The sequence below is a fragment of the Sorex araneus genome, chromosome 6, assembly GCF_027595985.1.
Source record: "Sorex araneus isolate mSorAra2 chromosome 6, mSorAra2.pri, whole genome shotgun sequence".
In the NCBI taxonomy this organism is placed as follows: Eukaryota; Metazoa; Chordata; class Mammalia; order Eulipotyphla; family Soricidae; genus Sorex; species Sorex araneus.
This window is the reverse complement of record NC_073307.1, coordinates 166,131,217-166,151,907: the sequence shown is the minus strand read 5'-3', so window position 1 is coordinate 166,151,907 and position 20,691 is coordinate 166,131,217. Positions and strand designations below refer to the sequence as shown.

The 20,691-nt window shown below is 70.2% G+C and overlaps 2 protein-coding genes across 2 annotated transcripts; one reads left to right on the top strand and one right to left on the bottom strand.

Annotated features, from left to right (window-relative positions):
* Nucleotides 1-986: 986 nt before the first annotated feature.
* IGHMBP2 (immunoglobulin mu DNA binding protein 2) lies at nucleotides 987-13,986 on the bottom strand. The gene is made up of 15 exons (XM_055144110.1): nucleotides 13,834-13,986; nucleotides 12,617-12,783; nucleotides 10,897-11,086; nucleotides 10,642-10,739; nucleotides 8,993-9,156; nucleotides 7,786-7,986; nucleotides 7,468-7,615; nucleotides 7,054-7,228; nucleotides 5,193-5,375; nucleotides 4,954-5,072; nucleotides 4,691-4,785; nucleotides 3,948-4,071; nucleotides 2,947-3,837; nucleotides 1,739-1,911; nucleotides 987-1,365 (listed from the first exon to the last, which is right to left on the bottom strand). Exons 1-15 carry the CDS (start codon nucleotides 13,917-13,919, stop codon nucleotides 1,171-1,173), a joined length of 3,009 nt encoding a protein of 1,002 aa, XP_055000085.1. The 5' UTR covers nucleotides 13,920-13,986; the 3' UTR covers nucleotides 987-1,170.
* A 65-nt stretch (nucleotides 13,987-14,051) lies between these two features.
* Nucleotides 14,052-18,787, top strand: MRPL21 (mitochondrial ribosomal protein L21). Its single transcript, XM_055144124.1, has 7 exons — nucleotides 14,052-14,185; nucleotides 16,093-16,150; nucleotides 16,734-16,819; nucleotides 17,047-17,210; nucleotides 17,532-17,584; nucleotides 17,865-17,968; nucleotides 18,498-18,787. Exons 1-7 carry the CDS (start codon nucleotides 14,086-14,088, stop codon nucleotides 18,560-18,562), a joined length of 630 nt encoding a protein of 209 aa, XP_055000099.1. The 5' UTR covers nucleotides 14,052-14,085; the 3' UTR covers nucleotides 18,563-18,787.
* The last annotated feature ends 1,904 nt before the right edge of the window (nucleotides 18,788-20,691 follow it).

Here is a 20,691-nt window from a genome sequence, read left to right as displayed (position 1 = left end):
TGTAAAGGGGGCCCCTCCGCCCATGTGGAGGCCCTGGCCGGGCCGGAGATGCGCCCAGCGGCTGTGCGGGGCTGAGAGAGTCCGGCTGGGCCCCTCACTCCCTCTGGCCCGGGCGCCCCGCCTGGGCCTGGACCCAGGAAGGCCATGACTAACTGTCCCTGGGCTGTAGAGCTTCGAGCCTCACCACAGCCCACCCGAGCAGAGAAACTGAGGCCTGGGGCCGTGGAGGGGAACAGGGGGGCTTGGGGAGGGCACGGCTGGAACACGCCAGCCCACTCTGCACGGGCTCTCGCTGGGTGGCCCGGGGCAGGGAGGCAGGGAGGGGGCGTGGCTGTGGGGGCACAGCGGGGGCTTTTATGGGGGCGCTGGCTTGATGACGAAGGGGCTGCGGCCAGTCACAGGCTCACGGACACCCCCGCCTCCTGCCCCCACACCCCCCACCCCTTCTCTGCCTGGAGCCTCGACTGGGGCCACAGCCGCGGGAAAGGCAGGATTCTCTCAGCGAGTCAACACCCCAACCCCGCACAGCCTGCGTGGGGCGGGGGCTCACCCCAGGAACAGCGGTGGGCACCCCAGGTAAAGAGTGACCCTTAGAACCGCAGCGACAGAAATCTGAGGCTGGCCCTCTCCACCGGAAAGTGGACTCGTTCCGGATGCTGGGCAGAAGTGGGAGGCGTCAGGTGTGGCTGCATCCAGGAGTCTGCCACCAGGCGGCGTGGGGGTGGCTACTGGTCCCCGTGGAGGCACAGGCAGGTCTTTCTTCCAGCACCCGTGTGGACCCCGTGGAAACCCGTAGCCCTGCTGACGCCAGCTGGCACGCTCCTGGACACGTGGCGTGGGCGAGAGCTTCCTGGTCCCCACGGCCCCCGGATTAGGTTTACGACCCAAAACACACCTCCTCCTAGCAGGCGCCCGGGACTCCGCCCGCTGCGGCCCCACCCACTGGGCGGCGCTGCCACCTGGGAGGGACAAGTCGAGGCTGGGGCCACTGTGCGTCTGTTTGTTTATTTGGTTGTTGCCTAGCCGAGATGCCAGCGACAGGCCCAAGCCTGAGGCTGGGTCAGCGCGTGTCCATCTGTGCTTCTGAGGGCCCAGGAGGGGGTGGCTCTCTCCCCCGAGGCCGGCCGGAGCCGGGTGCAGTGACCACCTGGGGCGGGCCCAGCGGCCACCTCACTTCCGGTCCCTCCTGCGGCTCTGCCTCTGGCTGCTGAGCTCGTCCAGCCTCCGGTCCAGCTTCCGCTGCAGCTGCGCGCGCTTGGCGGCGTCCAGGCCGCGCTCGCGGGGCCCGCTGCCGGGGTACAGGACCCCCTCCCGGCTGATCCGCTGCCGGGCGTGGGCGCGCGCCCGCTCCCCGCAGCCGTGGACCTGGGGGGACACGGCTGTCAGTGCTCAGCCCCGCGGGGAGGGGGGGGGGCCTCCTCCCGGCGCAGGCGCAGAGGGGGTGTGCGGCCGGGAGACCCCGCAGACGTGCTCACAGCCACTGGCCTGACCCCCTCCCACAAGGCCCCACCCACACCAGCGCCACAGCGGGACGAGGCCCGACACTCCCCTCTCATGGCCAGGCCCCGCCCCCAGGGCCCCTTCCTCCAGGCAGCCAGCCAGGCTTGGCCCCGGGCATTCAGGCCACGACTGCCTGCGGGTTGTCCATCAGGGCCCCACATTCTGCTCCCCAGGCCCCAGCTCTGGGCAAGAGGGGACCCAGCCCATGTGGGCCCTGGTGGGGGGCAGCTGGGGCTACCTCGGGCAGGTGGTGGCTGAGGCAGTAGCGGCGGTTGCAGTGGGCGCACAGCTGGCCCAGGGTCACCACGCTGGCCGCACAGCTGGGCATCCCGCACGTGCTGTCGGCCTTCACGGCCGCCGAGATGAGCGCGTCAAAGTCGTCCCCGCCCGGCAGCTCCGGGGCCGCGGGCCCTGCAGGGAGAGCCGGGTGGGCGGGGGTCTGCGGGGGGCCCGGGAAACCCCCGCCCAGTGCTGGGGGCGCCCCTGAGCACAGCACGCAGGGCGCGGGCCGGGCGGGCAGAGGAAGCCACAGTCACGGGGGTTGCGGGGGTTGAGACACCACGCGCCATCGGGGCGCGCGGGGCTGCGGGGGAGGCCCCGAGACAGTGTCCCCCAAGCTGGCCAGGTGCAGGGGGCACAAAGGCCGGCCCAGGGCAGGAGTCAGGACGGAAGGATGGACGCAGGACCCCAGAGCCCCAGCCACCGGCCAGCGCTGGGAGGACGATGGGGCGGGGGGTGGGGGGGGGCGGCTGAGCCCCGGGCAGGGACAGCGCGAGCACCCAAGGGTGGCCGAGAGCGTGGGCGCCCCAGGCGGGAGCCCGGCCCTCGCCCGGCCCCAGCACTCTGGGCAGGCCGGGAGCACTGGCGGCCCCCCTAGAGATGAGCCCCAGCTGCGGGGACGGGCAGCTGGACTCGGGCGGGGAGAGGCCGTGAACCGCGTGGCTGGAAGTCGCCCGGGACACGGCCCGGGTTCGGGCGGGGGGCCCCCTCACGGCTGTCCCCACAAGGCTCAGGCTCCGGCTCTGTCTGCTTGGGTCTGGGGGCCACAGCCGGTCGTGCTGGGACGGGGGTGGCCCCGGGCAGGGCTGCTAAGAACCGGCCCCTCGCCCCCAGCGCTGCCCCGGTCCCATCTCAGCACTTCAGGGGGCCAAAGCGGCTTTCCCTCCCCGGGGGGTGGCCGGCCACGTCATTCCTGCCACCGTGTGGGCTGATGTGTCACAGGCCCAGAACGGAAGCCTGGGTCAGCAGGGGTCAGCGCCGCTCTCGGGAGTGAGACTGTGTGTGGTCACACCGGGGGAGGCCCGGGCTGGGCGCAGCGCCGAGAGCGGGGGTGTCTGGGATTGCACCCGGGCCCCTCGCCCCACGCCGGCCCTGCCCCGAGGGCGAGCCCACCCCCTGCCCCAGAGGGATGTCGGCCCTGGGCACAGCCTGGGGGCACTGGCTTACCCTTGGGCTCTTTCTTCTTGCTTTTCTGGGGGGCCTTGCGCGCCCCTTCCCTGGCCGGCGGCTCCTGCCGGCCGCGCCCCCTCTGCAGCCTCTCCTGATGCAGCGCCTTCAGGTCGGGCGGGGCCGGCCCGGGGCCTCTGGCCTCTGCAGCGGGGGGCTCAGCCTGAGCCGGGCTGGGGGGCGCGGGGAGGGCGGGGGGCGTGGGGTTGGCGGGGAGGGCGGGGCTGGCGGGGGTCTTGGGGCTGGCGGGGGCGGCGGGGGGCGTGGGGTTGGTGGGGAGGGCGGGGCTGGCGGGGGGCGCAGGGCTTGCGGGGGCGGCCCCTGCCGCGGGCGCCCGTTTGCTGATGGTGATGAAGCGCTGTGCGCCCTCCCCGCTGCTGTCGTGCCGCAGGCCCAGCTCCTCGGCCAGCTGGTGGACGCGCAGCCGGTCCAGGGGGCTCAGTGTGGCGGGGAAGGGCAGCTGTGTCCGCTCGCTGGCCAAGAAGGCCAGCAGCTGGGCCCGGAAGCCCTCGGCCCCGTCGCCGTCACGGCTGGGCTGAGTCCGAGACGGGGCCCCGGGGCCCGGCTTCTTCCGCTCCCGCCTGGCCCCCGCCGCGGCGCCCTTCTCGGGCCGCCTCCCCGCAGGCTTCCCGGCCACTGCCGCGCCGCCTCGCCGGGCGCCCCGCGGGCCGGGGGCCTGGGCCCGCTGGTGGGAGTAGTTTTCGGGCACGAGGTCGTCCAGGTACTCGAAGGCCGTGCGCACCTCCCCGTGCTCGGCGAAGTGGTCGAGCAGGCGCCTGAGGAAGGGGTGCTGGCCGGCCGTGTGCGAGTCGCAGATCAGGGCCACGTGGCGCCGGGCGCGGGTGACGGCCACGTTGAGGCGCCGGTCCTCGGCGAGGAAGCCCACCTCACCTGCAGGGTGGGCGCGGCTCAGGAGGGGGGGGAGGCCGGGAGGCCCCACCGTCCCGGGGGTCTGCTCCCCCCACACCCCTGGGGCTGCTGGGCAGGGGACCCGGCCGTACCTGTCCTGTTGGACCGGACCAGGGACAGGACCACGGCCTCCTTCTCCCGGCCCTGGAAGCCGTCCACTGACTTGATCTCCAGCTCGGGGTGCCGGGCCGCCAGGCTCTGGCGCAGCAGGTCCACCTGGAACAGCGGCCTTAGAGCCCGCCCGAACCCAGTACCAGGCGCCAGCCCCCGCCCCAGAGCCCGCTAGGGAGCGCCTGCTGGACAGGGGGTGGGACCAGGGGCAGCAGGTCCATGGCCAGCCCCTGAGGCCATACTGAGCCCCCCACTCCCTGTGGCGGTCACGTGGAGAGTGACCCCAGGAGCACAGCCAGCAGAGGGTGGCCTTGGGGAGGGACAGGGGAGAGGCCGGGCTGGGCGAAGGCAGAGCCAGCGAGGAGGGCAGACAGACAAGACAGGGGTGGACGGAGAGGCGCAGTGGGAAGGCGGACAGATGGGCAAACAGGTCAGGGGATGGACAGACGGATGGACAGGTGGGAGGGTGGACAGGCAGATGGACAGGTGAGGCAGAAAGGAGGAAAGATGGACAGACGGGTGCGTAGATGGACAGGTGGACGGAAGGTGAGGTGAGGGGCAGGCAGGGGTGGGGGGAAGCGGCCAGACTTGCTCCAAATGCCCCTGGGTCCTGGTACCCGCTGGATGTGGCTGGTTCTACCCGGGCGTTTTCAGGGCCAAGACCCAATAGAGCCCCCTGTGTGCTCGGCCCTGCTGGGCTGGGGTCCTCTGTGCCCCAACGCACCTGGCGGTGGTACGGCGTGATGACGGCGATGTCCCTCGGCTGGACCCTGGCGTCCACCAGGGCCTGCACATGCAGGTCCACCAGGCGCACCTCGCCTGTGGGGCAGGAGGGGCGGGGCCTCGGTGTCTAGGCGCCCCCCGCAGACCCGCCTCAGGATGCTGCCTTGGGGCCAGAGGCGAGAGGGCCGGAGTGGCCAGCTGCCCTCAGCCCCCGGGAGCAGGCTGCCCCCACCCCGGCCCACCCTCACGGCCGCCGCGGCTTACCGGGGTTGCCCCTGGACTGCTCGTCGTCCTCGTCCAGCTCCAGCAGCCCGCAGCCGGCCGTGTCCACCAGCAGCAGGGCCAGGCCCGTCTCCTCCGTGGCGGCCACACCGGGGAGGTCTCTGCGCGCAGGTGAGGCGCAGGTGAGGCCCAGCCCGAATCCCGCCCCCGTGGGGGGGGGCGCCGCCGGCTGGGGGCAGGGGTGTGGGGCTGGGGGCAGGGGCGCAGCCGGAGTCGCTCACCGCAGGAGGTGTTGGGCCACGGAGGGGTGTGCCGTGAGCTGGCCGCCGTAGAGCGCGTCGGAGGCCCAGCGCATGATGGCCCCGTGCATGCGGTACTGCGTCGTCAGCATCCGGACCGCCGCGGCCCCGTGCGCCTCCGCCAGCCGCTCCATGAGGCTGAGGGCCAGCCCTGCCTGCGCCGCCCTGCGCCGGGACGGAGGCCTGAGCGTCCCCCGCCTCCAAGGCCAGCTCGGCCCCCCTCGCCAGGGGCCCAGGCGCCCAGCTCCTCATCCCAGGCCCGGGCGTGCCCTGGCAGACGCGGGCAGGAGGGACTCTGGTTGGGGAGACTGCCTGGATGGCCCAGTGACCCCGCATCACAGGGTGCACCCAGAGGGGGGCGGTCTGGTCTGGTGGGACGGGAGGGGCCGGCAGCCCAGGGACGTGGGCGTCTCCCGGAGCTGGATGGCAGAGAATCCCCCACACCCCCCGGGAAAACTCCAGAAGGGACTCAGGCCCACGCCCCCCACGACTAAAGCCACGGACGCGAGCAGCTCTGGGCTCAGGCGTCCACGGGGAGAGAACAGTTGGCAACGGCAGCTGGCCCGCGGGCACCCCGACCTCCAGACGCTCACGAAGGCCCTCGACACAGCACACCCGGAAACTCCCATCCCCAGCTGCCAGCTGGGGCCGCCCCGACACCAGCTGCGGTGCCAGGACCCGGCCAGGCCGGCTGGCTGCAGAGCCCCGGGGTGCCGAGAGAGACGGGTCCACCCGGGGCTGGGCTTTGCGGCTGGCTTAGAGAAGGCCGAGCTCTGAGGCCCTGTCCCCCGCCCCCCGTGTCAGAGACGCCCCGTTTAACTGGAGGATGAACCCAGGGACACGGTGCCCTGCTGGAGTGACGGGCTCAGCAGGAAAGGACCATGACCCGCCCCCCGCCCCGGAGCCAACTGAAGGGTGCTGTGCCCACGCGAGACCTGGGGGAGGGGTGGCCCAGGCGGGGATGATGGGACTGGGCTGGGGCCGGGAGGAGTGCGGGGTCATCGTGAGGCTGGAGCCGCTGGGTGGCACCTACCAAGGGGCTCCCCAGCTGGGTGCAGCCATGAGGGCTCCCCAGGGGCTCCACTGGGGAAGAAGCTGAGCAGCCTGCCTGCTGGGGGTGCTGGAGGACCAGGCCCTTGCACCCCAACCCCCAGGAGCCCCAATCTAGGTTCAGGCGCCTGGGGCTGAGCACGCCCATCAGGCAGATGCGCCCATGGGGAGGCACAGTGATGGGGAAGTACAGAGGACAGAGGCCACTAAGGCGACAGTGGGTGGGGAGGGCGGGGCTGAGAGCAGACCCGTGAGTGGTCAGGGGCCAAGGGTGCACATGGGCACAGCCGGGTGAGAGGGCGGGGCCGTGGGCGGAGCAGAGACACTGAGAGGGCAGAAGGCAGAAGAGAGACAGTGGTCCGGCCGGCCGAGGGAGGTCAGTGAGGTGACGGGGTGGGCCTGAAACAGTGGGCATGGCCAAGGGCCACCCGAGAGACTGGGCAAATCTGAAAACGGAGCTGAGTGGGCGGAGCTGTGACAGGCAGTGGGCGGGGCCAAGGGCCTGGGATGGGCGGGGCCACGGGCACCAAGGTCTCTCTGCAAGTGGGCGGGACTGAGGGTGGAGTTGTGGCCAGTAGTGGGAGGGGCCAAGGGCCTATCTACGAGTGGGTGGGGCCACGGGGACCGTGAGACAGTAGGCAGGGAAAAGGGAGGAGTTGTGGTTGGCAGTGGGCGGGGCCATGAGGCAGTGGGCGGGCTCGGGGGCGGAGTTGTGGTTGGCAGTGGGCGGGGCCTCAGGCCTGTTGGTGGGGTGGGCGGGGCTGTGAGGCAGTGGGCGGGGCCGCGGACAGACCTGTGGGAGACGACAGTGGGCGGCAGCTGCTTGTGGTCTCCGGCCAGGACGCACTTCCTGGCCTGCAGCAGGGGGATCCAGCAGCTGGCTTCCAGGGCCTGGGCGCACTCGTCGATGACGACCATGTCAAAGTGGCCCTCAGGCAGCAGCTTCAGGGGGCCGTCGGGGGAAGCCCCTGCAGGGAAACGGAGCCCGCGGTCATCAGGCGGCACAGGGAGCAGCCCACCTCCTCAGCGCCCCCTGAGCCGCCGAGCGCGCCCGCAAACAAAAGCAGCTGAAAGAACCTGGGAGAGGGGGAGCCCACGCCCACCAGGCTGGCACTCCGGGGCACACGCTCCCCGAAGCCCGCTCGGGGGTGCCCCCCTCCGTCCCGGACAGCCCCTCCGAGCTGCAGTCGCGGTGAGGACCTCTCACCGGTGTTGGTGGCCAGGACCACGTCCGCCGCCCTCAGGCTGGCCAGCACGGCCGCCTCCTCGCGCTCCCGCAGCTCCCGCCGCAGCAGCCGCACCTCCCCGCGCAGGCCGTGCTTCTCCCTCGCGTCGCGCGCGCTCCTGCTGCTCGCCTGCAGGGGGCGCCCGAGACACGCCCTGCCCGTCGGCGCAGGGCCAGGATGCGGGACCCCGCGGCCCCCACATGCAGCCCGCTCCCTCCTTCCAAGAGACTCCACGCTCGCCCGCCCGGGGACGCCTCCCTCGGGGTGGCCGGGCCAGCTCGGGGCGGCGCGGGCCCTACCAGCACCCGGTCGATGTCCTGGCGGATGTCGGCCACGATGCGGGCGTGGTCGGCGCGGGCCAGCACGGCGTCCAGGCAGTGCTGCTGGATGGAGTCCAGCAGGCGGGCCGGGTGCCCCAGGCGCAGCAGCCGCAGCGGGCAGCGCGCCAGCCGCTCCACGAGGTTGTCCACCGCCACGTTGGAGGGCGCGCAGCACAGGACCTGCGGGCGCGGAGGGGCAGGTTCCGGGCCTTTCCGAGAACGAGGATGCCTGCGGCCCTCAGACAGACAAAGGTGCCCCAGAGCGGCGAGGCTGGCAGGACTCACACAGCCAGTCTGTCCCGGGACCAACACCAGGACAACGGAGACCCCGGCCAGCACTGCCCCCTCCTGGCAGGGCAGCGCCAGGGACTCACCCATGAATCTGCCCTCAGCTCTGCAGCGTGGGGCACAGGGGCGGTCAGCATGCAGAGGGGCCTCCCTGCACGCTGCCTGGATGCCCCATCCTGCCACCAGCTCTGCTCTGGTCAGAGCTGAGACCCTGCTCTGTGGGACCCAGAGGACAGGGTCCCTGCCGCCCCCCCCCCCAGGGCCCCTGCACGCTCAGCACCTGGCCCCATGGCATACTGCCTCTGGGACTGGGGTCCCACACACGCCTCGGCCCTGGGACCCAGGGGGCCTCCTACGCGGCATTCAGAACCGTGCCTGCTCCACAGGAGGCACCCCAAAAACGTGGCTGCAAACGGGCTCAGAATGGCGTTCCCAAAGCGTTACCAGCTGGGCCACAGCTCCTGTGCTGCAGGGTCCCCAGCGTCACCAGGGGAGGCCTGGTTGTCCCTGGCAATGCTGCAGATCACGAGCGTCGCGGCCTCGGGCCCCAGCATCAGCTTGCCCAGAGGGCCAGGACCCACGGGACTGGCGCCAGATTCCCTGCACCCCTCAGGGGGTTCCCACCCTGCCAAAAACATGCCACATGAACAATAACATGCGATATTACGGCACATCCCGGGAGCCAGAATGTGGAGCCTGGAGCCCCCCAGCCCGCAGGGCACACCCAGGCCCTGGGGGCGCCTGTCCCCCCACATCTGGCCTGGGGCTGCAGATGCGGGGTGGGTGGCCCTGGGCCCCAAGCTGCTGCACTCCAGAGGTCCTGGGACCCTTCTCGGCACGGACTCGTCTCCAAACCCGGAGGGGGCGGGGCCTGTGCGTGCCACCCACCAGGACCCACCTTCAGGCCCTGCTTGACCGCCTGCTGGATGATCTCCACCACCGTGGTGGTCTTCCCCGTGCCAGGGGGCCCGTGGATGATGGCCAGCTCCTTCTGCGACAGAGCAAAGCGAACAGCTTCCTGCTGCGAGGCGTCCAGGGAGGCGTTTCCAAGGGCCAGCGGGGCTGCAGGGAAGGTGTGTGTGGGAGGGGGCGTTAAGGTGGAGTCAGAGGGGCGGGAAGGTTCCCCCTGACCCTGGGAGCCCCCACTCTGAGGCCCACAGAGCGCGGCGGCTCTGTGGAGAGGGGAAGGCCAGCAGCGTCTCACACCCGCCCCGTCTGCTCTCCTGGGGGTGCGCAGGGCCCTGTGTGGGTCGTGGCTGCTTCCGGAACAATCTGCCCGAGATTACACGAGCCTCTGCCGGGCGGTCTCTCCCCGAAGCCAGGGGTGACCAGGGGAACTGCTGGTCACTGCAGGCTCCTGTGGTGAGACAGAGCTGCTCGGAAAGCAGCTGTGGGCCAGGGCTGCTGAGGTGACGGGCGGGCACCCCCCCGCCCCCCGCTGTCCAGACAGCAGCGGCGAGAGGCAGAGAGGCCGCGGACGGGACCTTTCCGGGCCCGGGGCGGTGCTGGGTGGAACCCAGAGGCTCGGCACGGCACGTGCTCCACCCGGGATGCTCCCAGCGAGGCTCCTTCTTTGAACAGATGCCCCGGGCTGACCACCCCCGGGCGCTGTGCTACGACCCCCCATGCCCCCCAGCTCTGCCGTCAAACCGCCTGCTCGGGCTCAGGGCACAGAGAGGCCGAGCTGCTGGCTCCATCCCAGCAGCGCAGAACAAACCAGGAGCGAGCGAACAGGCGCCCTGTTCAGGCTGCACCCACCCGCCCGCAACAGTATCTGAAGCCCTGCAGGTGCTCCCGGCAGGCGAGGGGACACTGCCGGACCAGATTCAGGGGCAGGGAAGACCAAGAAAGTTTCAGAACACCTCAGTGTCCTGTCTGAGAGCCACTGTGTTGTGAATGCATGTTTGAGTGTGCACATATGTGTGTGGGGCCAGGCCTCTGTGTGTGTGCATGTGTGAGTGTATGTATGCATGCGACCATATCTGTGAGCATGATGCACATGTATGTGTGTGGCCATGCATGTATGTGTGCACATCTGTGTGTACACGTGACTGTATACACATACATGCACGTTTATACACATACATGCACTTGTGTGCACGTTTGTGATAGCACATGAGTATCACGTATTTAACTGAGCATATGTGTGAGTGTATGAAAGCATGAGTGTGCACGGTTGTGCGTGAGTGTCCGTGTGTGTGGACGCAGTGCCCTGTGTGGAAGGAGAGAGGCGGCCGCGCCTTGGCAGGTTTCCCAGTGGTTCCATCCCAAGTTTCTCCGCTGCTCTAGTCCCATGCCCGTCCGTCCCGGCTGCGCACGAACCGTCTCACAGGTGTGGACTGGAGAAGCGTCGCGTTACGACCAGAGACAAGAGACGAGAGACTGCCAGCGCGCAGGACTGGGGCTGTCCCTATTTCCAGGGCCCAAGAACTAGAGAGCTCCTGTCTTAGGACACAGGGACGAAGCCAGGAGAGGGCCCGGCTCCTGCTCCACGCATGCCTCGGTCCCCACAGCACCCGCAGACCCACCTCCCCCGGCCCTGCTTACGGAGCTCGCCGGCAGCGCTGGGGGCCAAACCCCCAAAGAGGACGTCGATGAGCGAGGAGGCGGGGCCGGAGTGACACTTCCTCAGGGCGACGAGGGCTCTGCACGGGAGCGGGCGGGGAGGCACTGGGGCACCAGCGAAGGCCGCGCCTGCACCGAGCCCCGAAGGGGCCCCGAAGCTCGAGGGCAGCGCCAGGAGGAGCCACTCCGAGGGAGGCTGACCGCGCCCTCACGGGAACTTCCGGCCCACACGCTTACTTCTTCAGCCGCCTGTACGTGACGTCGTTGGCGAGTTTCAGCAGCCGGTAGCTGTGCTCCTGGTCACAGCTCAGCTGGAAGTCCTGGGACTCGTCAAAGGCCACGGTGACGCACCGCGAGGTGATGCGGGTCAGGGTCCCCGTGGCCAGCGGGCTGTCCCCCTGGGCTTCGTACAGACCCACGATGTCACCTGCACAGGGAAAACTTAGTTCCACCCGCCTGAGCATGAGCCATCTGACACCCCAATTCCTCACACATGTGACGTCCCAGCCACTGTCTCGAGGGAGCCAGAGCAGTCAGGCTGCAGCTGGAACCAACAACCGCCCGGGGACGCCTGGCCCAAGGCAAGGGACCAGCCACCGGACACAGGAACGAGGCTCTGGGGGTGGAGGCCCTGGTCCGACCCCCACACACCCCCGAGGCTCCTCCTCCGTGCCAGCCCCCGTGGGAGAAGCCCGGGATCAGAGGTCAGTGCTCAGGGCTGTCCGGAAAGGCCACACAGCTGGGGGACAGCTGCAGGGGCCGGGGGAGCTGACCCTCAGACTGGACATGGGTGGGCAGGGCACGGCCTGAGGGGGAGCCGTGTGGGGCATCACAGGTGGCCCAGAGCTTCCCTGTGGCCCTGAAGAACACTGCCCCCTCCTGGAGGCACAGGGCCCTGCGGGGACACCCACCCAGAGCCCCCAGAGCAGCCATGCGACACCCTATTCTAGGTCACAAGGCGCCCTCTCACCCCTCGCCCCCAACACCCTCACGGATGTGCCCCTGCCCAATCGCATGGAACTGGGGACATGCACTGTGGGGACCCCCGCCACCTCCTTCGGTCCCTTTGGTCCCAGTGAGCGAAGGCGAAGGCTCGGTCCCCCCGAAGCAGGATGAGAGACTTTTCTGGAACGGCCGGAGTGGGCAATGGTGTCACTCTGCGGCTCCGGGCCAGGTCCAGCACGACTGCCACTGGTCCGTGGCCTGGGCACCACTTCTGACGGTCCCGCCCTCCGGCATGGTGGCTGCAGGGAGCCACGGGGACACGGCAGTAGCCTGCGCCCCACCCACGGGCTGCCACGGGGGACAGTGTGGGGTGGGAGATGTCCCTGTGGCCACCGTGAACGGGACCCAGTTTCATCACCCCGCCCCTGCCATACTGCCCGGAGTCAGCTGTCGAGAAAGTCGCACTGAGTCACGTCAACATCTGAGGCAAGCCCAGGGCCCCCAGTCGGGGCGGGGGGGGAGGGGGGGGCCGGGACGCAATCCGGGTTGCTGGGCCACGCGCTGGGGGATAGCCCGGGGCCACACACGCGGCCCCTCACGCGCCCTCCCCTGCAGGTAGGGGTGCTCTCTGTGTGCTCCCCCCAAAAAGGAAGATTTCCAGGGTGCGGCACGGTTTGGCTTGGTTTTTTAGAAGAGGGGGAGGCGGTGGGGCCCGGGTGAGTACAGCAGGGAGGGCACCGGCCTGGTTCCCCGAGCCCCACCCAGAGTGATTACTGAGCACAGAGCCAGGAGGAAGCCCTGAGCATCGCAGGGTGTGACCCCCCCAACAAAAAAAATAAGTGAAAACAAGAGTGGGCGGAGGGCCACAGAGTCCTGAGCCCTGCCAGACCCTCAGAGTCCGCCGCGGCCAGTGGCTGGTTCCGCACCTGCTTGGCACCGGGGACCCCAGGGGCCCACCGAGGAGACCCCTGCCAGACCCCGCCCCCCCTGCAAAGAGCGCGACGCCACCGACCGGAAGTGAAGCTGTTGCTCGGCAGTGCCGGGGCGCCGCCCCTCCGGGGCTCCAGCGTGACCAGCAGCCGCCCGTAGAGTCCGGTGCGCTGGCCCGACACCTGCAGCTTCAGCAGACACACGCCGCGGCTCTGCAGCTCCCTGGGAGACACGCTCTCCTGCCAGCACCTGGAAGGCCCCGGGCCCGGGTTCGAGCCGGCCTCTGCGGTGGCCGTCCCGCGCCCTCCCCTCCGCCAGCCACCGGGAGCCCGGGGCTCAGCCTGGGTCGTGCAGACCGGGACCCCGGTGCCTCCGCCCCCGCTGACCTCCGCACCCCGCAGCCAGGGCCGCACGGCACAGGGTCCCGCGTGCAGACCCTGGCCCCAACGTCCCTGTGCCCCGGCTCCTCCCTGGGACTTAGGGTGCTCCGCTCAGCCTCACCACCAACCGGCAGGCAGGAACAACGCCCATTATACAGGGGAGGACACTGAGGCTGGACGCAACTGCCCGCCTGACAGCCAGAACAGAGGGGGGTCCTTTTGGTTCCCGAGGACAGGGGGGCCTCCAACCTCGCCCGAGAGTCGCCCCCACGCTCCGAGGAAAATGAGCAGCACAAAGCCTGAGGCCTAATCCTGATGCCACGGATGCTCCCCAGCTGTGCTCCCGGCGCTGGGCACTGACCTCTCTGCCTCAGTGCCCCTTCCATACTTGGGAGTGCCACCAGGTCACGTCACTCTGCCTTTTAGCCCAGAGATGCTAAAAGAGACGCCCCGGACGTGGACGCCCCGGGCCCCTCTGCAGCTGCCCCTCCGCTGGGGCACCCCCTGCCCCTGCCAGCATGCGGGGTGCCTGGGGATTCTGTTCCCTCCCACTTGGGGGCTGCCCCGGGAGGTGCCGGCCTCCAGAGATGGGGGCCTGGGGGGCACGGCTAGGCGGGTGACTTAGTGAGAAGCTGAGCCACTGGTGGTACAAACTCTTCAACCTCTGTACGGGCCAGATGTCAGCTGGGAGCACAGAGGCTCCGAGAGGGGAGCACCCCGGCCCGAGGTCACACAGCACGGGGGCACCGGCAGGACCTGGGAGCATCGGGTCAAGAAAACACAGCGCTGCCTCGGTGGGACGGTCTTCCCGGGCCTCGGGCTCCGGCTCCACGTGCCCGGGGTCCCACTGGGGACCCGGGGTGAGCGGCCGCGCAAAGCCGGGTCCCGGACGGGGCAGGACGGGCACGGGCGGCCGTACCTGCGCTCCTCCACCTCCGCGTCCCTCTCGAGCTCCAGCAGGTCCAGTTGCTTGGCCACGAAACTCTCCACGGCCGCCGAGTCCATGGCTGCTGCTGCTGCTGCTGATGCCCAGCGGCGCCCGCAGCCAGCCCGGCCCGACGCAGCGCGGGACCCCCCCACCCTCTCCTCTCGGTGTTTCCGGCCGGGCGCGGTGCGTCGCCGGACCGGGTCCGCGCCGTTCCCACTTCCGCTTCCGGCGGGGTCGGGGAAGATGGCGGCGGCCGTGGGCGCGGCGGCGCTGCCGGTCACCCTGGCGCGGCTGGCGTCGGCGTGCGGCCGCCGCATCCCGAGGGCGTCGCGGCCCGCAGCGGGTGAGCCCCGGGCGCGGGGCGCGGGGCGGGGCGGGCCGAGCCCCCCGGCGTCGCCGCGCGCGCGCCCGTGCGCCTCGAGGCTCCGCGCGGCGGTGGGGGCGGGGTCCCGGTCGTGGCGCGGCCGGCCGTGGGTGCTGGCCACGCGGAGGGCCCCCGGGAGAGCGGGCGGGCCCGGACAGTAACGCAGACGGCGGGGCCCGCGGACGTGCCGGGCCGCTGTCCCCCGCGCCGCGGGCGGCTGGCCGAGGGGAGAGCTGCCCCTTTCGCAGGGGGCTCTCACGCCCTGTTGCGGGAAAGGGGCGGGGCCCCAGCTTCCATCCCCGGCACCTCGTGGGCCCCCGAGCGCCACCAGGAGCCCCCGAACAGCAAAGTGGATGCGATTTGTTAGGAGCTGGCAGCGGACGCCTCCCTGTGCGCCCGGGGCACGAGGTGCCCTTGCAGCGTGGCTGCCACCTGCCGTCCGCGGGGACCGAGCACTCTCGCCCTGCTTTGCCGTGGGGCTCTGGGAGCTGGGAGACCTTGGAGCCCGTTCCGGGGCGCTGCCCACTGCCCAGCCCTGCCCCCGGGGCAGACAGAAGGTTCCTCCAGAGGCCACTGGAGAGGGCCCTGTCAGCTGCCCTTTGTGGGGGATCCTGGTGGGAATTACCCGCCTTATTGGGGGCCGAGAGCCGTCCCGGGCCAGGATCCGAGGCACAGCATGCCCATGTGCTGAAAGACGGGGCAGCCAAGGGTGGGAAGCGGGGAGCACTGGAGAGAGGGGCGAGGGGAGGGTGGGGGCGAGCCCCCACGCGGTGTGGGGCGTTGCTGAGAATGGGGACGCAGAGGAGAAGCCTCACACAGCGCCTGCGGGGCAGGGCTTGGGGAGGTGTAGCAGAAGGGGTATTGGGGGTGGAGGTCAGGACTGGGGGTGCCTGTGAGACGCGGGTGGCCAGGTTCGGCCGGTGGGTCACCTGTTTGGGGACCCACTGTCCTGATGCAGTTGCCCGAGGAGTAGCCTGGGGCCAAACCCAGGCGCCCACCCCGGGACGGGCTGCTCGGGGGTGATTTGCTTTGGGCTTGGGGGTCACACCTGGAGGTGCTGGGCCTGGGTGCTCAGAGGACCGAGTGGCGTCGGGGAGCCAACCCCGGCCTCCCGCGTGCAGAGCGAGTGCACCGCTCAATACTCTCTCTCCAGCACACCCTACCCTTGAGCACGAAAGGTGTGAACAAGGCGTGTGAACCGCATTGAAAACAGCCAGGATTGCCAGCAGGGGCCATGTGAGCCCTGCTTGGATCCCAAGGCCTGAACAGGCGACAGCTGCCAGGCTCTGCACTGAAGCCCCGCCCCACCCGCCCCGCCCCCTCAACATCGCCCCGCCCTCAGCCTTACCCCGCCTCCCCGAAGCCCCGCCCACCTGCTTTCCAGCCCTGCCCCTCACTCAGTCTTACCCCGCCTCTTCCTGAAGCCCTGCCCACCTGCTCCCTCAGCCTTACCCCGCCTCCTCCTGGAGCCCCGCCCATATGCTTTCTCAGCCCCGCCCCTCATTCAGTCTTGCCCCGCCCTGTTTCCTCAGCCTTACCCCGCCTCCTCCCGAAGCCCCGCCCCTGAGGCGTCCCCGCGTCCCTGAACACACCTGTCCCCTTCTGCAGTGTGCAGGAGCCCCCACCTGCAGCCCATCCCTGTCACCGTTAGGGCAGTGGACTCGCTGCTGTCGGGCAGTGTGTCTGTCAGTAGCAACTGACACAGCCATAACCCAACTGCCCAGCAACTCAGAGGGACAGAGTGGCCATGTGGGACATGCGCTGGGCTGGGCTGGGCTGGGCTGGCAGTGGAGGGGGACTGGGGGCACTGGGAGACGCGATGCGGACCTGACCCAGCGCGGGTCCAGACCGCGAGGCCCCTAGTGATCCTGTCTCTTGCTCCTCAGCCTGCCTGTGGCCCGTTTCCAGAAGCTTCAGCTCGCCAAGCAGGTCGTTCCCACCTGGGTAAGACCCCCGTGCAGGCTGGGGATGCCCTGTCAGTGGACTGGCTCAAAAGTCCAACCTCGGAGCCGGAGAGATAGACTAGCGGGGAGGGTGCCTGCCTTGCATGTGTCCGACCCAGGTTCGATCCCCAGCACCACCAGAAATAAGCCTTGAGCACCACTCAATGTGATTTCCCCCCCCCAAAAAAAAAAACGCAGCCCCCTGAGTTGGGGTTTGGGAGAACTCTCGGGTTTGATCTGAATTCATTTTCTGGGCCCCATGCAGGGCTGCTCTCAGCTCACGGCGGGGGTCACTCTCGGCCTGTGCAAGGCTCTCGTGTGACCCTCTTAGCCGTCTCCTCGCCTCTCTGAAACTTTTTCTCAGACCCTTAGCATGTTCCAGGGTGCGGGGAGGGTGGTCCTGGCCCCAGGAGGCATGCAGGGAGGAGGCGCATGTCCTGCTCGTTCAGAAGGCGCTGTGCCCTCCGGAAGGAAGTCGGGCACGGGGGGTTGGAATTGCAGGTCCAGGCCCCTGGGCTCAGGGGACGGCCGTGCCTGGAGTTGTGCCCCTGCAGCCTGTCACGCGTGCGTGCTTGTCACTCCAGGTACGTGCCCCCCACATCCCTGAGCTCCCCGCCCTGGCCCGCCGTGGTTCTGCCGGATCCGGCCGAGGAGACGCGCCATCACGCCGGTAAGGGCAGCGCTGCCCTCCCCTATGCAGCCCAGCCTCCCGTCCGAGGCCCCAGCGGCCCCTGAACCCAGAGTGGGCGGGGGCGGGGTGCCCCGTCTTGCCTTGCTGTGCACGGGGACACGGGTGCAGGGAGAGCTGGGGTGCTGGGGCAGCTCCGGGTCTCCCAGCCCAGGGAGCGGAGCCCCGAGTGCCGCCTGCCCAGCTGGGGGGGACTCTCCCTCCCGCAGCCGTGGTGCAGATGGTGAACGAGCTCATCGCGGGCGGCCAGTACGGCCGGCTCTTCGCCGTGGTCCACTTCGCCGGCCACCAGTGGAAGGTCACGTCCGAGGACCTGATCCTGATCGAGAACGAGCTGGAGGTGCCGTGCGGGGAGCGGATCCGGCTGGAGAAGGTGAGGCCGCGGCTGCCTGTGGGGGTGGGGCTGTGCCCAGCCAGCCCTGCCCACGGCCAGACCCAGGGCGGCCCAGGAGGACAGAGGCCGCCCCGGGGTGCACGTGGGGGTGCGTCTGCAAGGAGGGAGGGGCTCAGGCCCGGTTCCTGTGTTTCTGTGGAGTCGGCAGCGAGGGCGACCATGTCCAGCCGCGTCCCCTCTTGCCCCTCCCCCGTCAGCACCGGGGAATCGTGGGGCAGACGGCGCTGCCCTTCCCGGTGGCTGGGGGGGCCCGTCCGGGCTGGGTGCGGCCCCCTCACCGGCCACCGCCTTTTCTTCCAGGTCCTGCTGGTCGGGGCTGACAATTTCACGCTACTCGGGAAACCACTCCTGGGGTGAGGCTCCTGGCGCGGGCGAGGGGACGTGGGGGCAGCCAGCGTGCGAGTCTCCAGAGACGGCCTTGGGGGGTTGGGCTCCGTCCCAGGCTGCCAGGCTGGGTGCCGGCACCGCGTCCTGAGCACAGGAGGCAGGAGCAGCCCTGAGCCCCGCCGGGCCCCGAGGGCAGCCCCTGCAGCCGTCCCGGGGTCCTTGGGGAGCACCCCTCCCCTCGTGTCCAGTGCGCAGGGCAGGGCGCGTGGAGGGGGACGGCCCGCTGCTCACCATGCCCCTCTGCAGGAGGGACCTGGTCCGCGTGGAAGCCACCATCATCGAAAAGACGGAGTCGTGGCCGAAAATCAACATGAAGTTTAGGAAAAGGAAAAACTACCAGAGGAAGAAGAGTGAGTGGAGAGAGCAGCCGGGCCTTCAGGGTGGGGCGGGGACCCCAGGGGACCCTGAGTCTCCCCACAGGGGTCTGGGTGAGCCCCCACATGCACAGACGCCCCAGAGAAGCAGCAGAAGCCGCGGGCTGCACCTGGTGGGGCTCTGGGGGCCAAGTCACGCCTCGGTTCCGGCCTCTGGTTCCCCAGGCTCCTCCCCCTCAGGTCATCCCTCCTGGTCCCCGCGTCACGGGTGTGACCTTGAGACCGCCGAGACTGCCCCAGTGGAAGCCGGGGGGGGGGGGGCAGGAGGGGGTGCTGAGGCCCCGGGTGTGGCTTGGTCCCCTGAGTGCCTGTGGGGCAGATGTGGCACCACCTGCCACCTCTGGGGTGGAGAGGGGGGTGGGGGGCAGCTTGGCCGGGAGGCACGGAGGCTGGGAGCTGGCCCTCGGGCTGAGAGGAGGGTTGGGGGCGGGGCTGTGGCTGGGGAAGGGGTGAGTCAGGGCAGGCCCAGGGCGGGCGTGGGTGTGAGACCCTCCTCTCCCCGCAGTCATCGTGAACCCCCAGACCGTGCTCCGCATCAACACCATCGAGATCGCCCCTCGCCTGTGCTGAGCCTCCCCGCGGGAACGTGAACCAGCTTCAGTGCCGTGGGCGTGGGACCCTCGCAGACAGTGGCCCCCGGGACCTTGGGAAGGGCCGCGGGCGGGGCCTGCGCACACAGAGACCCCGGGGTCGATCCTGGGTGCCCCATGGGACCCCAGGCCCTGCCGGTTGTGGCCTCACAAAATGAAAACAAAGAAAGAATTCCAGGCCCGGCCTCCCGGGGCCGGAAGTGGACGCTTGTGTGAGCCCAGCCTGTGTTCTTGGCCGCCCTCCACCCGGCAGGTGGCAGGCCGGAGCACACGGGGAGGGGGTGCGGGGGCGCTGGAAGGATCCAGATTCCTCCTCTGGGCGAGGAGGGTGAGGTCAGCCTGTGCCCGGCCCCTCCCCCGCCCGGGACTCCTTGTTCTCTTCCCCTTCAGGGTGCGGACTCGGGCGGGCGGGTCCCCGCGCTCCGGCCCCGCGCTCGGCAGTGCCACCAGGGCTAGAGGCCCCTCTGGTGCCTGGGTCACGTTTGTCCTTTGGGGCAGCCAGGGGGCTGCGCTGCAGTTCCAGGGGCCCCAGAAGAATGGCCAGACCCTGGACCCCCCACCGCTCCCTGGGCTCCCCGTCCTGCCCTCCGTGGCCAGCAGGGGGCAGTCCTGGCTCGTGGGGTGCAGTGTGGGCCTGGTGTGGACTTTGCCTGGGTGCCGCCTGCCCGCTCTGGGGGGCACACCTGGGTGGCACTGCCCTGCCTCTCCCCACTGGCCAAGCCCCCCGAGAGGCCAGGGCCAGCTGAGTGGTCAGGTCAGTGTGACCTCGCCCTCAGCCCAGCAGACCGAGCGTGACCTTGTCCCCCCGACCCGCCGTGGAAGGTCGGACCCGCTCTTGTGGGGACTCGGGGTTCGGGGCCTGTGCCCCTCACAGGCAGGGCGCGGCCTTGGCCCCAACAGCCCGGGTCAGACGGCCTTGAGGGACGCGCAGGGCAGCCAGTGTGCTGGGCCGGCACATGGGGAAGAGTCTCCGCGAGGCGCAGAGGCGGGCGGGGCCGCTGGGGTCGGGCCCCTGTCTGCTCGCCGAGAGGCCGGGTGCAGGGGTGCAGAGGCGAGGGCGCCGAGCTCTGTGACGTGGGTTTGCAGGCGCAGGAGGCCCCAGGGCCGTCCACAGCTCTGCACAACAGCAGGGGTGAGGACAGCTGTCCTGGGCAAGAGGCCCGTCCCCCCGCACCCCTGCTGGGCCCACCCAGCCCGGAACACACCTGTAGCCCAGCTGCGTCCTGCCCTGCCGGGCACAGAGCCAGGGGCCCCTGGTGTGGCCTGAGGCCCCGCACGGCCCTCCCCGCCCTGCAGGCCGCGGGCAGCAGTGCCCAGCAGGAGAGACGCTCTGCCACTGTCCACACGTGACCGTGTTTTTAGGGTCCCCGACCCCCTGGGGCCAGAACCCCCAGGCCCGTCCCTCCTCTGGACTTGGGGCATCTTGTTAGGGACACGCAGACCCCGTGTCACACACCAAAAATAGTAAGGGCAGGACAGCGGTAGGGATCGCGGCCATCCCGTGCGGTGTCACCAGGAGCGGGCCCCCCGCCCAGCCTGAGGAACAGGGCACTGTCGGGGTGCCCAGAGAGCCAAGAGAAGGGGGACGTGCTGGCGGGGCGCGCAAGGGCCCCGAGCACCAAGTGTGACCCCCCAGATGGAAAAGGACAAACGGCAGGTGCTGGAGGGGGTGTCACTAGGACCACGCGTCCCTGGGATTCCTCTGCTGGGGACCCCCGCGGGGGAGAGGCAGAGCTCTGGGGCCAGGCGACCCCGAGGGAGCCCCACGGTCAGGGCCTGTGGGTGCTGCCCTGGGGCTCCCCGGCTTCCTGCAGGACGGGAGCGCTCCCCTCCCGTTGTCCCCACACCCCCCTCCTGGGGCCGCAGGGCACTTCCCAGGAGCTGGCACGCCTGCCGCCCGCCCACAGTTCCCCAGATAAGGCGGGTAAGGCTTGGCACCTGCATGGCGGGTGACCTTTGCCCCACTTCCTGCTCCCACAACGCGGCCCTCGGGAACCCCAAAGGCCTGTGGCCTCCCCTCTCCTCCCCCTTGGTGCCCCCCACTCTGCACAGCGCCAGCCTTGATCTGCCAGAGCCGAATGGGTGGGGGCACAGTTTTAGCCAGATTGT